The sequence below is a fragment of the Gavialis gangeticus genome, unplaced genomic scaffold (assembly GCF_001723915.1).
Source record: "Gavialis gangeticus isolate Ggan-Ray unplaced genomic scaffold, GavGan_comp1, whole genome shotgun sequence".
In the NCBI taxonomy this organism is placed as follows: domain Eukaryota; kingdom Metazoa; phylum Chordata; order Crocodylia; family Gavialidae; genus Gavialis; species Gavialis gangeticus.
The window spans coordinates 217,114,383-217,130,712 of record NW_017729032.1 but is presented as its reverse complement, the minus strand read 5'-3'; the positions used below and the strand labels follow the sequence as shown (position 1 = coordinate 217,130,712).

Below are 16,330 nucleotides of genomic sequence, written 5' to 3'. Positions count from 1 at the left end.
AGGAAATTTGTGCCAGAACAAAGACATAGCCCAGGGCAGAATCCTAACTAATGGACTTGCGTCCTTTTAAGGTAACATTCTCCCCCACTGGTTAGGTACACTAGTAAAGATTAGCCAAAACAACACCGAGTGAAATTCTTTCCTGTATATGTTCAGTCTACAGCTGTTAACAGTTTATTTGTAGAAGTGTCCAAGTGTGATATACTAAATCTATATAGGTGTGTGACGTGTCCATGTTTAGAGCTCCACAAGCTGGTTCATCTTGAGCTTTCCCTTGCATTCTAGTTGAAAGGCTTTACATTTGGATGGTATTTATAATTTGAACAGGAGAAGCTAGATAACTTTCATGTCAAGCTTTGCAACTCCAAGGGACCACTGCATGCAAGTGAAGGAAGCCCTTCTGCAGTTGTTAGTGTTTGCAAGAAAAAATGCTTTAAGTATGTACTTTACATTCCTATTTAATTTCCCATGACAGTTTCATGTATGTGCTTGCATGGCTTCTATCCCCAGATGATCAATAATCATATGATAGAAAGTCAGCAACTTTCTTTATTACATACTACCTGGTTACTGAGGGCACCTATACATGTGCTCCGGGGTGGGAGGGGTGTTTTAGCAGGAGCCACTCTAATTAAAATACCCACAAGCATCCTGTGTATTCAGCGTCTTGCATTTTCAGAATAGTGGCAGGGGTCCTATTTTAACTAAAGCTATTGACAAGCTTTAGTTAAAGTGCTCCTGCTGCCATTTTGAAACGTGGGGATGCTGAATACATGAGACACTGCAGCATGCTGGAGCGTTCAGATTAGAACATTCAGCCACACTCGATTTAATCAAGTCTGCTCCGGTACATTGTGTTCGGAACACGTTGGAGCACATGTCAAAGTGCCCTGAGACTAGAAGGTCCATAACCCTTAAGACTTGAGTTCTTGGCGGAAGAATCTCAAGAAAAGATTCAAATAATGTCAATTAAAGTTTATTTTGTTCTAACTTCTATTCAAATTGGATTTGAAATTTATTACAGAAGTGAAACCTGTTGAAATACAGAAATATCTAAAGTACAGTATGAAAACCAGCTTTTGGTGTAATTAAGTGGGATTAGATTACATTTTTTTTTAAACAAGATCAATTTGAAATAAGGTGCTTGTAAGTTTATGGAGAAGTTGATTTACTTGAGCAAATTAAATTACTCCTAACACCTTTGCATTGATACTCAAAACATTAAAAACAAGGGAGGTGCTTAGAGAGGTAAAAATTCAACTCTGTAATCACTCCAATAATGCTTCGGAGAATAATTAGGGCATATTTCAGCTGCAAATAATTTTGTCAGAACACGTGGATCTGCAAAGACTAGATTTAAAGAATTTCACATAAAGATTACCAAGCACAGGAAAACATTTCAAAGTAAATAAACCCCTTTGACTCCAAGCTTCCCTTAGCATTCCCATTTCATATCTGTATTCCCCCTGGATGTTAAGAATGCTGTGTGACTTCTGCCAGATAGCAGCTCCATCATCTACAGTCTAGGTAGAATAATTTGGCCTAAAAAACCCATGTTGCAGTAGAGAAATCTTTTAGTATAGTTTCTTTAAGCATAGTCTTCTCTGGCTAGGATCGCGTCTCGTCTTGTCTTGTCTCTCCATCACTAACTTGGGTACCACCCTTTAGTTTACTGGCTCCATGGTTTATTCTGAAACACTTCTTACAGCACAAATTAACAAATCTGACAGAAGAGCTAAAACTGCCAAAAATCTGTCAACTATTATGGACTAACAGGCTTTAATTGATATGATCCTTTTCTGAAGCACCTCTGAGGTGCTTAGCTCCCTTGGATTCTTTGACTGATAAATGGGACTAACAGAGTCAGGTGAAGTGATGTGAAAAGTGGCAGACAAAGCATTGATAATTAAGTTATGATGGTCCCCATTATCAGCTACAAGCCCCAGCAAGTGGGAACCTCCCTCTTCCCTCCCCATTTCTGGCTTTCCCTTGTGTCTTCTGTTGAGATCTTTAGGCACTTGAAAGAGGATGTAGAAATCCTGCTGGTATGACCTAGGAGATCCTACACTATAACGCACTTCACGAACAGAATAAAAGCAGTCGTGCTTGTTAGGTTCTGTTCTCCATTTTGATTTGTTCCTTTTAGTAGACCTGTTCCATGTTTTCCATTTTCATGTCCAGGAGCCTTCTCAACTGCATTATTCCTACTTCCAGCAGACTCTGCCAGCTTCTCCTACCTGCACTGCCCCACTGGCCACAAGCTGGAGGGCAGCAGGAAAGGCTCTGTGTTCAGCTTCTTTTACTCTTTCTGATAAGGTCTCCACTGTGTCTCCAACCTTCACTGGAACAGCCTCTTGGAAGATTATAGCCCCAGCATCAACTTCCTCCTGGAAAAAGAAAGCCCACAGCATTTTCTGCAATGGAAAACAGCACAGCAGTAGGAAAGTTCTTTGATCTCATTACTCTGGACAAAATTTTATCATTTTTTCCTGTGACAGTATAATGTTATGTGAGGAGTGAAGAAAGACACTGATGCAGAGAACTGAGGGGACGGAGGAGTAGGGTGATTATGATGAAGACACATACAGTATTTCTGAGTCTGAAATAGTCCCCCACAGAAAGCTGAGAAAGTTGTTTTCCATATCCCAGCTACGTAAACAAGGAAAAAAAATATGGATCAAATAGCAGGCTTGCATTCTGCACAAATACCAAGAAGATGGTACACTCCCAAGTTTGGAATTAATCTGATCTCCAGTTTCTGAGCTTTTCTGAGCAGGTGCGAAGGCCAAAAACTTTTGTTTTAAATCATTCAGTTCACATTTGAGCTGCAAGAAAAAGCATTAAATACCAAGCAACCTGAGATAAAATTGCAAGAATTAGCTGCTCTACTCATCAGATTCTGGGGATCACCAGGGTCTTGCTTGAATGAGTGCTCCTTTACTGCATCTGGAGGAACTAAACTAGTGTTAAACAACAGTAACTGCCAGGGGAGGGAAAAACCCTAGTATCTACGGTCTCAATTCTAGTTCAGTGTTATTTTCCCATTCCCTTCAGTTACCAATAATATTGTAAAGAATTAAAATCTTACCCCCATTATTTGTACACTTATAGTAAAAGACATAGGGTGAAATGATCTTAGTTAGCTGCATACTTTTGAGCTACAGCTACTTACGGCTACAAAGTGCACAGTACAGCCAGTGACCCGGACTCCAGCTTCTAATACTAATTTATGGGCATTTGCTCCCTTAAAAGAAGGCAGTAAGGATGGGTGGATATTCAGTATTTTTCCTAGAAAAGAAGAAATGAAATGCATCACTTTTAAGCTCTCAGCCCTAGTTTCACAGGCTTAACTGTCGAGTAAAGGCCTCATCACTATACAACATTGGTTTACCAATGGGGAAGAAAAAGCTGCTGTCCTTCACATTTGAAATGTAAAAGTTTATATATGAAAAACCAAGCGTTAACAACAAATAAGATAACCAACCCAAAGGGTTTTTGGGAGTCTCCATTTCTCTACCTTACCATTTTAACTGACCAAAGCTAGGAACTAATCAACATGAGTAACTAATTATAGCCTACTTGTCCCAACGATCACCATGATGCTTATTTACAGCTCCTTAAATTCTCAGCATTCTTTTCCCAGCATCCTGTTTTCTTCTTCCTCTCTTATGCCAGAGTGAATTACAAAAGTTGCCTCTAGTACAGTGAGCCTCATAGGAACTTCTATGAAAGGACTGAGAATTCTTCCTAGTTTTTTTCTCCCAATGACTGTGACTTATTTTGGCTTAACAGAAGAGAAGTAGCTTAGACTGGAGTGCTCCTCTGCCTTTCCACAAACCACATGCACACATCTTTTCCCCCCTATTTGAAAAATGAACCGGAAATTCCTTCTTATGGTCAGCCAGCTGGAACCAGGATAGTACTAAGGAGCCTGAGACCTCCCCTTTTTTCCTGCACCCAAGAGCACATGCTCTCTAAGCATTCCACTCCCTGGCTAGCCTAGGGTACAAGCCAAAAGTTAAAGAGGCAATCATATGCTTGCATACACATTAGACCCTCAGGCTTTCCTTGGTTCTTAAAAATCTTTCTCCCCATCGCTAATAAGTGAATACTTTGCCTGTGACAAATTGCCCAGGAAATCTTGGCCTAGGCTGAACTCAAGGGAGTCATGGCCTTTTATGGCAGCAGATCTACCACTCAATTTAGAGCAAACTCTTAAAAATTCTTCTTTGGACAAGAGGAAAACACAACAGCCTTTTAGACCATTTATGACCACTGAGCATCTTATCTCCTGGTGGCTATATGCAGCACTACATGCTATGCTACTTCTGTGTAACTTGTGTGCTACACCAACTGCCATACAGTGAGCTTCTGGGCTAACTCCTGTTGGTGTAGCAGCACACCAATTAAAATGTGCATGGAAAATGTGCAAGAATGGTAAAAGATAAGTAAAAACCCCAAAATTCATGAATGCAAAAACAAAAGGTGGAGTGTGGTAGAGATTTATGGCATAAAAAAAAAAATCAATAACATCTCTAGTTTGCTTTGTTCAAATAAGGCTTTTCTTCAGTATCACTACACCAGCAACACACTGCTTCTTCCTTGAGCAAACAAAACACCAAAAACAATACACTGAAAAGGACATGTCACTTGCGCCTGCATCCCCTTATTTCCTCTGAAGCTGCATTACAGGAAGCTGCTCTTTACTTATCCTTTCTGATAAGATTCATGGCCAACATTCCAAGGCCCTACATGAAACAGGAGAGTGTCACACTGAATTCTACTCTCTATCTCCACCTCTGTGGCTGCCTCTACAGAAAATGTTTACTAATTGCAGTTGACCAATTAACTGCACAATAAACATCTCAGTGTCTACACATGCACCTCTATAAACTCCAATGCAGGGTAGGACTTACATTTACAAGTCCTACCCTGCTGCAGAGTTTTTTTGTGCAACAGCGCACATGTAGATGCTGACCCAGCTGGCCAGGGCATGGGGGTGCTTCAGTATTAGGGCTGCCTGCTGACTAGCCCTGCATTAAAGCACCTTCATGGCCCAGCCAGTCCCTCCACAGCACACTGAGGCTGGTCCCCAGGCTGACCCCTGGGGTCCTATACCAGCCAAGGCTGCTTCAGCTAGACTCCACGTGCTGCACATGAATAAACTCGAGAGCTAATTGCTCTGGAATTATTTGCTCCTGGGTGCACGTTCAGACAGCGTGCTGGGGAGCAAAAAACTGATCGTCCCAGTTGGTCTGAAACAAAACACACAGGGTGCGTCTACCACATGCAATCAGTGTACATGAATAAACTCCAGGGCTTATTGCTCCAAAATACTAGCGCTACCAAAGGAGAAGCTAAAAGCATTGAGGACATCAGAAGCAGCAGAAACAGAATAGGCCGGTTGGGTTTGGGCAAAAATACCAGCTTAGATTAATCTGTTCTTATGTGCCACACTGACCAAGGTCATATTTTTGTTGACGACTGCAGTGCACATTGCTCAGTCTGCATTAAGACTGACACAGATGCTTCCGAATCTTTCAGATTAAAATGCAGCATGTAAATATGAAGGCTTACTAATGCACAGAACTGTGAATGAAGTCCAGCAGACATTCAGAGAAAACAGAAACAGCACAGAGCACTTTGCTCCTTGAACCAACAGAAATGGACTTGGGTTTTTTTGCCAAGTAATTTCAGTGTGAGAGGGATTTCTCTCTAATACCCTCTGCACAGAAATGGGTTATCTACTCCACCCCTACCATACAGAAACCCAAAATGCAAAGTCAAAATGCAAAGATTAACTTGGGAAAGGTGCTAGCTCCTCCCCTTCTCTCATGTATCTCTGAGAGGTGAGAAAACCCTGGCTTCTTGACAAACCCATGGTTATCTTGGTCCTATTCTAACTTTTCCTTTTTAGCTTTTCTTGTAGTACCTGCAGCTAAGGCTGAAGAGTGTGTCCCAGAGAGTGGCTGACTGGTACAATGGGACCAATGGAAGTGTGAGTTTAAAGAGCAGCACACAGGTAGTTGCCCTGTTTAAAATAGAAGTCAGTTGTAGAAGTGTCTTACTTCAAACTTGGGCCTGGGTTTGGGAAGAGGTGAGGCTAAGGGAAGTCATGGTGCTATGCTGGCCTGGGGGGAAGACATTATCATCAAGCCAATCCACGGATAAAACATGTCCCTCCCCAGTATCATTTGGTTGGAGAGCTCAGATATGGGCTCAAATCATTTTGGTATCCAGGGCACAAAGTATGTGCTTTCACATCTTATTACAGTTATTAAAGACTAGAGCATTTATCGGATGGTCTTGCAATTTAAGTTATTTCAATAAATGCTGCAGCCTCAAGCTTTAAGCAAATCCCTTTATGTATCTTCACTTTCTTAACTGAATGTCTAGTTGTCTAGCTAATGGAATACAACTATTACTGCTGTCATTAACTGAAGTACCATTAAGGCATTCAGAAGTTTCTCAGCCCCCAGCCACCTCCTCCACAAATAAGCTACTCAAGTTACACATATTTTAGGGAGAGAATTCTCCCTTCAAACCTCCAGCAGTGTTATAACCTTTTAAAAATATAGCAAATAGCTAACAATGTACTTAGATTTCTATGAACTGACCAACATCTATTTGCTTTTGACTTGCTAAATTCAATGCTGGTCACATTTGTAATGTTTTGTTGTATTTGTAAGTGTATATTAAAAGAACATGCCTACCGTCCCACTTTTTGACAAAAGGACCAGATAAAATTCGCATAAATCCTGCAAGACAGATCAGTTCAACTGAAAATTCTTCAAGAACTTTATCAACTGCATTATCAAATTCTGTGCGACTTGCATACAGTTTATGGTCAATAACCTGCAATAGTTAAGAGCGAAACACAGACATGAATTTACTTTACTGTCAAAACAATTAAACTCTGCATTCTAGTCAAACACAAAGTCTGGCTAACTTGGGTTCTACAAGGATGGGCACTTTAGAAATGCATCACTGTTGGCAAGACCTTTCATCTATCGTGCATCATCTAGTTTCCTCCTCATGACGGAATTGTCTGTTACTATTTAAATGTAACTGCACCCATACAATGGAGTTCCAGTTTTAGTTGAGGCCATTATATTTTACCATCATCCAGAATCACAATTGTGATCACCCTATCTTGAAGGGTTAGATACTGCTTCCATTAAAGATAATGGCTAAATCTGCATTGGGCCTGATTCTCCATTACTCTATCATATGCAGTCATTCATATCAGTGAAAAGCAATGGTAAAAAAGCATTTTATAGCTGCATTGCACTGGTCCACATGACTGGACAGTGGAAGTCAACAGAAAATGGGGACCACAGACAGAGGAGGGAATGCAGTTTGGGTTTGAATTAATACCTGGGGCCTGAACAGTGCCCCTTGTTGAAACTCCGTCATCTCTGTTGCACTTGATCTAGCCTCTGTAAACTTCAGGAAAATAACACACAGAGCCTGCTCAGTACATACATTTTAATTGTTCATAATTTATGTTAAATATATATTTTTTGCAAACAAAACACATTCACTAACCTAAAATAACTATCTCCATACTAAATATTAAATTGCAGCCATTTTTGATAGTCTGTGAAAGATAATGTATTTTTTTCAGCAGCACTGATCTTAGAAACATCAGAAAGGCCTTGGTTCAAACTAAAGAAAATAATCATTGCAGGATAGGTGAACCATGGAAACTTTCAGCTCGCAAGATGGAGGTTTTTAGAAGTTGTGTGTATGGTGAAGAGTTTAACATTTTAAATGTTTTGCAGCCATTACTATGGCAGGCGCTTCTTGATATCTACTGTAACTAATACAACTAACTCCTATGAAACAGAAGATGGGGAAATAGTGTCATCTCCATTTTATACAAAGAGAGAATGGACACAGAAAAAGACAAATCATTTGCCCAATGGCAGAGTCCTCTCTCAGTGCAGAGCCAGTAGTAGAACTCTGGCATTCCTGGCTTTCCATCCTGTGTTCAAGCCAGGCTTCTGCCCTATACATTTTATTTTCCTCTACTGCAGTAAGAATGAGTAAAATCAAATAAAAAAGATGAAAAGCTGCTTACTTTTGTAGCAATACCAGCTCTTTCAGCTTTTCTCAACCCTTCCACCCCTGCTTTGTTTGAAATAACAAGGACTATTTGTGCATAGCTGGTGGGCTTCTTTGTGCTGGTTATCAGGGCTTCAAGGTTTGTTCCTAAAAAACAAGAATAAATAATGCAGACTCTGCATTTCTGGAGAATGAATACATGACATTCTGCCAAGGTTTAATAATAAGTAAGTGCAGGTGGGGCCTAATCTAAAGCCCTCTGAAGCTCAGTGAAAAGACCCCTACTGACTTAGTAAGTACTGGATTGGAAGGGTTTGGTAAGCAATGAAATGATGATTTGCCTAACACACACTCTGTGGAGGTGTATGAACATTAGCGCATTTCTTATGAGTGAGAATGGTTATAAACTGTAGGTCTGCCTGTCGTGTCTACAGAATAAAGAAGGAAATGTTGGTCTCTGTTTGAAAAGATAACGTTGCAGTCGCTGTGATGATGCAGAGTGGTGACTGATCATCTGAAGCTGATGACTTACAAAAGTGGGTAGACAGAAGTGGCAGAGGTGCACTTCACAACCAGTTGGCAGCATAAAATTACACTGTAGCTGATTCAAAAGGGCCTAAGCCAAAACCCATCTTCCCTGTCTGATGGCATGCCCACCCAAGTCTATGGAAAGACTAGCAGGAACTCCAAAGGGTTCTGGATCAAGCCCATTTGCCTTTTTCAGCAGCTGTCTGTCTCCTAGGGTGGAATGCAAAGATCTCACCTGTTCCAGAGATGAGGACAGCAACCTTCACTTTGTTTGTTTGCATTTTGCCTTGGATATGGCTGTGCAAAGACAATGACCTGTTTGCTTGTAGGGCCTGCATCAGATGATTGACCTTAACACAGGCAGAGTCTTAATTCAAAAGAGAAAAAAGTTATATGTAAACAAAACAAGTATGTAGATCTTAAACGGCATTCAGTTCTTCTGAAAATTAGAGTAGCAGCTTCTCATAACTTCTAAAGATCGTTTATCAAACACTGCTAAGCACATTTTCTATACACTGCAATTGGAGTCTTTTGCCTCATCCAGACGAGCATGGATGTTTGTTTCCCTGGGGACAAATAGTGCCACACTTTGCACTGCTGCTACTTGTCCTCAGGGAACACCTGTGCCACATCTGCTCTGGTGCACAGCAGGTTACCCTAGGTGGTGTAGGGGAGGCTGGGCCCAGCAACTGTGCTGGGCCCAGCAGCTTTACCTGGGTCTTAGGGGCCTTGAGGAGATGCAGCCACAGCACTCCTGCAGCTGCGAGCCTGGCTGGCAGCCAGAGTGTGGCTCCAGTAGGCCAGGCTCTGGTTTTGTGCAGCATGCACTGCTGCCATGTGTGCTGGTCTGTTTTTTTGGGGGTGTAGGTTTTTTTGACCCCAAGATTTACCGGAGCCAAAAAAATCCCCTGTGCTGCAAGACAGCAATGCGGGGAATGCCTGCATGTGCAATGTGTGGTGCTGCAGATACTGCATGTCCATGCTTGTCTTTTCCCAAAAGACCCATGTCCATGCTGGCCTTTGGGATTATTCTTTCAGCATGTCAGTACAGCAAATGCTGTATAGTATCTTCTGGTAATCTCAGTAAAGTCACACCAATTTATACGGGGAGGTATACATGAGGGAACTGAGCTCCATAGGTTTTAGGTAAATGAAACCCCTATAACCTGTGCATACGGAGACAACTCTTCCAATCACCCAGGCTTCCTCATGTCTCTGTACATCTTTTAAAACTTGCTGAACCATCTCCTTCTGTACCACCAAGATGGCACCAATGCCGCAGTTAAATGTTCGAGCCATCTCTTCTTCTGAAAGATTCCCCTCGTTATGAAGCCAGGAAAAAATTTCAGGCATCTTCCAGCTACGAGCATCTGAAAATAGTTGAAACTGTAAATTGCTTTAAAAAAATAAAAACATAAAATGTAGAAATTATTTAGCATAGATTATTTAGCACAGATGCAGAATGGTTAGTTCAGTGGCAATGTAAGGCCCACTAATTTTTGCTGCCAGGCACAAAGCAGGATTCAAGTCCAGTTCACGTTTCTCAGGCAACAGGGACTAGGGGTATTAAGAAATGTAGTTTAGCCCATGGAATGAAAGAAAGAAATTATGTTACTTAGCTGCAACCCAGACCTAGTAATTAAGTACAGGCTCTCTAGGTATTTCAGAAGCTGTTTTTGCTTCTGAAACATCCTGTCTTGGAAGAATGACAGCTTGGTTGTAGAGAACACATGAAGTGAGAGATGGGCACTTTTGAATTTGAAAGGTAACACCCCTGCCCCCATCTGAAGCAAACAGAGCTGTGCTGCTGTACAAGTCCTTTTCCTCCTCTTGAACTTTGTGGGGCTGTGCTCAGAACATGCATATGGAGCCAGAGCACAGCCTACTTGCACACGCACAGTAGCTGTTTGGACACCAGTGATCCACACAGGGAACTCAACTGTCCAAACTGCGTGCAACTGCCAAAAAACTGCAGTGACATGACTGAAAAACTCCCATTTAGACACAAAGTAAAATTGGATTCTGGCTTGTGAGGTCCTGTGCAGGTCACTTAGCCTTTCTGTGCCTAGATTTTTTCAAACCTGCCAGTGAGGTGGTTGTGAAGGTTATTTAACAAACATAAAACACTTTGAGATGTGAGGAGTTAGAACTAGCACCAAAAGTCTAAAAGGCACCAAAAGTACTTGGTGCATACTCTCTGCTTGTGATCTGCTAACTGCACTATATAGCAAATCAAATACCTCATATATTTTGCTCAGGATCTGCTGATCTTACATGTCACAAAATGGTAGCTAATCACTTTGGGTTGCCTTTAAATTATTTTTTCTGATTTGATAGGGGTTCCTTAGACAAATAAATCCTATCTAAAACATGACCAAGGGAAGCAAGTTTAAGGGAGGAAAGACTGCAATCTTAAGGCCACAAAGTACTTGGAAGGAGCAACTCATAAAGATCTAATTAGAAAAAATAAACCATATTTTAAATAGGGCACAGGCTTAAGTCAGCAAGTCACTACCTTTTGTAGCATGCCAAGATACTTTCATATCCATTCAAATCGATTTGTTTATTAGATTTATGTACTGTCCTTATATTTCTTACCTAAAACAACACCCAAAGAGGCTGGGAGGATTCGAGGGATGTTTTCCAGCAAACCCCCTCCAGTTATGTGGGCATAGGCCTTAACATGCTCCAAACGAAGAACGTGCAACAGTGTCTTACTGTAGATCTTAGTTGGGGTTAACAGTAGCTCTCCTTCAGATATAAAAGAAGAAACAAGAGAGATTACAGCAGTGTTAATTTAAAGAAATTAAGGAAGACGTAAAACATTCCTTTCCTGGACGCTGATGGACAACAACTGTATTACAGAGTACACTGAAGAGGAAAGAAAAAACACATTATCTTCCTCTTGTAGAACACACTACTGTATTGACTCATCTGCTCCTCAGCCTAAATTGTTTCAACAGTTATTTAAAGGAAGAAGGCAGAGAAGGGCATGTTCATGTAGTAGTAAAGCCATTAAAGAATTCCTTGAAAAAGCTGTTTGGAAACTTTATGACATTCTGATAGATATGGAGAAGAGATATTTAAAGTAAAGACACTACCTAAAGTCTGGTCACCAGAGCCACTGACTGGAGAGGAGAAATCTAAAGATGACTTTTCTACAATCTTTCTGACAAGGCTAAACCCATTGCTGTGAACCCCAGAGGAAGCTATTCCAATGACTGCATCCCCATCAGTAATTCTCTCCAGCTGAGGGAGCATCTGTCCTCGTTCCACTGCACCCACTGCAAAGCCAGCAAGGTCGTACTCTCCAGGCAAATACATCCCAGGCATTTCAGCAGTCTCACCCCCTGTGGGGAACAAGATAGGGGGAAAAAAGGGGTCGGAAAGACATTGTGATTATTGATCGAAATGTTTCCAACCTGGTGAAAATAAGAATATTTTAAAATGAAACAACAAAGCTGAAAACACAAAAAAACAACAATGCATGTTTTAGAGCTTGCTTATAACAATATATTTATTGTTATACTGTAGCGTACCAATATAAGTTATGCTGCAGTCTGCAATGGACGAAGTGCAACGAAGACAGTAGTTGCATGCAGTAGGTGTGTCTGGCCACTAGGTGGCAGAGGTGAGGGTAGTAGAGTAGTGCATCTGCAAAATGGCTACCCCAGGTTAACTGCAAGCACTATACACCTAGTTTTGTTCCTGATTTTTCCTTCAGGGTGTTTCTATGTGGATTTGAATGTGAGGATCTGTCTGCTCCTTGTTCACACCAGTAAAAACGACTATCCCAAATTCTTATGCAAATAAGTTTGCACTGAAACACTGTAATTAATTTTTCAGCTGTAGGAGAAAGATAATTACTTTTCAAGGTCCATGAAAAAACTAAGGGTGAAAACAATTCTATGATTTCTCTGTTTTAAAATATAAGCCTATATGCAACTACTTTTCTGAAGTACAGACTTATATAGAACAATTTTTTAATTAAAAGATGGTGGGGGGTGTTTTTTGACGTTTTGGTTTGTTTTATTTTGTTACAGAGAATTTGAGTTGAGTGACTTTTAAAGGTTATATTATAAAATGGTCACAAGATTAAATTGAACCAATGTAATACTTTTATTAATGTTTAAACATTAAAAATAGAATGCATTCATTATTTGTTAATAAAATACATCACCTAGTATGTTATGACGTTAAAATAGGAAAATGATTACATTTAGACCTTAATATCTTGGTGTAACAGGGGGCCTTCTCGGGGCCGATCTACCAACGGCCCACCTTCTCACCTGCCATGCCTTGTTGTTAGTTAATGATCTTAATCAGGCAGGAGGCTGCCCATTCTTGCCCTGATGCCAGGGGGCACCATCTGCAGCCCAAGCCTCACAGATGGCATCCACAGATGTTAATCTCACAGGCCCCAGAATCCTCCAATCAGGACCCCTCTAAGATCCCTGCATTCAGGCGGCCTACCCCGCTTTCATTCAGGCTCCCTAGCTCCCTGAAACTATTTCCCCTCTCGGGCCTGGTCCCCCTGGGACCTTTGGCCACACAGGTCCTGGCCTCACCTCCACAGCCAGTCAGAACCCCAGGCCCCCAGCTCCCTCATGGTGGGCCCCTGGCCCTTTTGCATGTTCTGGACCTGGCCCTAGCATTGACCAGTCGAGGGGAGTCTATATCAGGCCCCTGAGCCTTTAGCCCCACTCTTTCTCCTGGGTCCGCCATCTGGCCCCTACTAGGGGGTAACCCACCCAGTTGTGGGAGCTGGGGTTATTAAGGTGCCCCAACCCGCTTTTCACCATGGTGATAACTGGCCTGGCATTTCCTGAGGGCTCCTGCACCACTGAGAGCCCCACCAGGCCACCCACTCCTGGCAGGGTGCAGTTTTAGGTCATGCCCAGGACCAAGAGCCTCCTAGCCATCCCTTACAGCGCCTCCCTTACCTCCAGGATGTTCCAAGCAGCCTTGCAGCCAGGCTATGTTACTGCCTGCCTGCCAGCAGTGAACTGATCTGTTTATATAGGCAGCCAGGGATCTTAAATGGCTGCTGCAATCAAGCACCTGCTGGCTGCTTGGCCGGGCCCTTAAAGTGGCAGGCACCAACAGTGCCCTGCCACACTTGTATTAAATTTATTTTCTGAAAACCTGGATATCCTAAACTAAACTGGAATAAAATGTCATCCTCTGCCCCCCCCACGCCAACCTCTCCAACGCATGTGAAAGAGATCAGGAACATAAGAAGAATTCAAATCCATATACTCTTGGCACATAAGGATGTTATGTAGCCTTTATTTTTATACAGTGAAATTAAAAGAAAATTATTAAAAGCAGATTACTGAGCTCTTGATAGTATTTGTAATCCAATACCATCTGCCAAGACGGTAGGTAGAGCCTCTTTTAGTAAGACAAAGGCAAGTAATCTTTTTCTTTACATATGAGACCTTTCAAGACAGAATGAACACAACACATTGAGCATCAGTTTTGAAAATGAGCAGCAAACTGATTTTCAAATTCCTGCAAAGGAAGGGAGTGCTCCTACCTAAGAGAGCGCATCCTGCCTTTTTACAAGCCTCAGCTATTCCTGCTATGACAGCTTGAGCCACTTCAACATCAAGTTTACCACAGGCAAAATAGTCGAGGAAGAAGAGGGGCTCTGCTCCCTGAGCCAGGATGTCATTGACACACATGGCAACCAAGTCTTGACCGATGGTGTCATGTTTCTTACACACCTGTGCAATCTGCAACAACGGAGTGAGAGAACCAGTTTATGAGATTCCAGAAATCAAGCACAAGCACCAAGATGCTGCAAATGAAGGCAACAAAAGTCCATGTTCATATGGACACTTTCTGAAAACCATCAAAAACAGCCAATTCCTTTCAAATGAGAGCGTATGCTCTCCTAGCTCTCACTGACATGAGACAGGACATAAAAATCTCACACTTTTTATTATATGAGTCACATGTCAACACAGAGAGTCTATGAATATTTCCCCTCCCATTTACAGTAGTCTAACATGCCTGTGGCTATGACAGTTCCTTACATGGTAAAATAATAATAGAAAAGAATTGTTCAGCCGTCAAAACTGCAATTTAGCAACTAAAATGAGAATATGACCAATCAGCTTTTCCAATAAGGATTTTAAGTACCAATATGCTTCACTAGGTTGAGCAGGGGCAACACACTAAGAAATGACAGAAACCTTTTAGGGGCTGAGAATGAAGATACTGTAGATAACAGATTGACTTTAAAAATAGTACCCTTCACATTTTTAGCACCTTTCAAGGGATTTCGTAGTGCTTTGCCAATGGATAAGTTAAGTGTCACAACATCTCAACGAGGATGCAAAATATAATTATCCCCATATTTCAGGGGAAGAAATTCAGGAAAACCAATAAACATCCAAATTACTGAATTTTTGTGGTTAAAATTTGGTGCGTAAATAATAGTCAAGAACCTGGATATTGCAGATTGTCAATATTGCAATACTGTCAACTCTGAAAATAATGAGATTATCTTTTTAAAAAAAAATCAAAAGATTTTAGAGAAATAAGCATTTAAAAAAAGACGACAGTTATGTTACCGTGGTCACGCTGACTGACTCATAAAGACTACATATTTTTTTTAAATAAAAGCCAAGATTCTCTTGTAATCACCCACTTCCAGGAGTTAGACTGTTACTTAAAACATCCAATACCATGAAATTTGCAATAAAATGGCAGAGATAGCAACACTGAGCCTGATGCTAGGAATTATTAAATACTTGCAGCCCCTTAACATTTTGGCAATGGGAGTCTAAAATCCATGTTCATGATGTTTCCCAGTGACATGGGTAGGCTTTAGTAAACCAGATGGAAGTCAGTGGGAACTAGCAGGGTCTTCACAACATTTTGATTCTCAAGAACCACAAGTCTGAGAAAACTATCCCCTATTTCCTAAAGAAAATAAGTGATGGACTAAATTCAAAGTTAGATTGATTAAACTGGATCATTTTTAAAAAAGGCCTAGTCAGAACTGCCTTCCTCCCTCCATGCTAGCCACTTCAACAAACACAGAATAAGAAAGGGCTCCCAATTGCAGATTTTGCAGGGCAAAATAGGGGATAACGTGCACCAGGGGATATAACAAGATTAAGAACATCAAATGAAGAGGTAAGACAAGCAGCCTCCTTTCCTTTTCTAACAGCAGAGGGGCATTAATTTCCTACTTCTGGCTTAGCTACAAAGTACTCCCACACAGCTCTGCCTTAGCAAGAGCTTTCCTTCTTCCTTCAATCTACTTTAATCACTGGAAAAGGGGAACAAGGGACAGTTAAGATTACGTAGTTGCATAATGGAGGTAGAGTGTGCAAAACATGGCTTCTGATTAAGCTGAAAAGTAGATTTTGGTGTCACTTTAAAGTGGAGAGACTCTAAGGGTTAAAGTTCACCTCAGTATAACCTTTTAGTTTTAATACTGCCTACCTTCATTTTTCCAATTGCTGATACCTCCATACAAAATGTATAAAAATGGACTGCTGTATAATTTTTGGAGAGCATTCAAATTTGGAGCAAGTCAGTCATGTTGCCTTGCAGCTCCCAATGGGCTTAACAGGAATTTGGAGAATGCAGGTAGCAGAATCAGCCTCTTTAGCAAGAGCTCAGCTTCTAAAGCAGTGATTCTCAAGCAGGGTGCCAGTTGAGATCTAGGTGCCACCAGATCCTTTGCAGGATGCAGGAAGATAAGCAAGATGTGAGA

At 41.3% G+C, this 16,330-nt stretch overlaps 2 protein-coding genes across 6 annotated transcripts in view; one reads left to right on the top strand and one right to left on the bottom strand.

Moving 5' to 3' along the window:
* Window positions 1-6,022, top strand: part of LOC109302469 (trifunctional purine biosynthetic protein adenosine-3-like) — a 63,394-nt gene extending 57,372 nt beyond the window's left edge. Inside the window, exons 23-24 of one of the 2 annotated variants that reach the window (XR_002098794.1) lie at window positions 5,545-5,687; window positions 5,918-6,022. Coding sequence is in view for 1 of the 2 variants with exons in the window: in XM_019524001.1 (XP_019379546.1) it covers window positions 5,545-5,549 (5 nt within the window). In the remaining variant the exon portion in view is untranslated. Of the gene's footprint in view, window positions 1-5,544 lie in introns of both variants that reach the window. The other variant, XM_019524001.1, reaches the window with a different exon arrangement.
* The window catches only part of GART (phosphoribosylglycinamide formyltransferase, phosphoribosylglycinamide synthetase, phosphoribosylaminoimidazole synthetase), a 51,788-nt gene continuing 36,784 nt past the window's right edge, over window positions 1,327-16,330 (bottom strand). The window contains exons 14-22 of one of the 4 annotated variants that reach the window (XM_019524020.1): window positions 14,135-14,333; window positions 11,697-11,945; window positions 11,194-11,346; window positions 9,762-9,965; window positions 8,831-8,962; window positions 8,084-8,214; window positions 6,714-6,855; window positions 3,173-3,288; window positions 1,327-2,387 (exon numbers count right to left, since the gene is read on the bottom strand). In XM_019524020.1, coding sequence (XP_019379565.1) covers window positions 2,205-2,387; window positions 3,173-3,288; window positions 6,714-6,855; window positions 8,084-8,214; window positions 8,831-8,962; window positions 9,762-9,965; window positions 11,194-11,346; window positions 11,697-11,945; window positions 14,135-14,333 — 1,509 coding nt within the window. In that variant the 3' untranslated portion in view covers window positions 1,327-2,204. The remainder of the gene's footprint in view (window positions 2,388-3,172; window positions 3,289-6,713; window positions 6,856-8,083; window positions 8,215-8,830; window positions 8,963-9,761; window positions 9,966-11,193; window positions 11,347-11,696; window positions 11,946-14,134; window positions 14,334-16,330) is intronic. The other 3 variants (XM_019524021.1, XM_019524023.1, XM_019524022.1) reach the window with 3 other exon arrangements.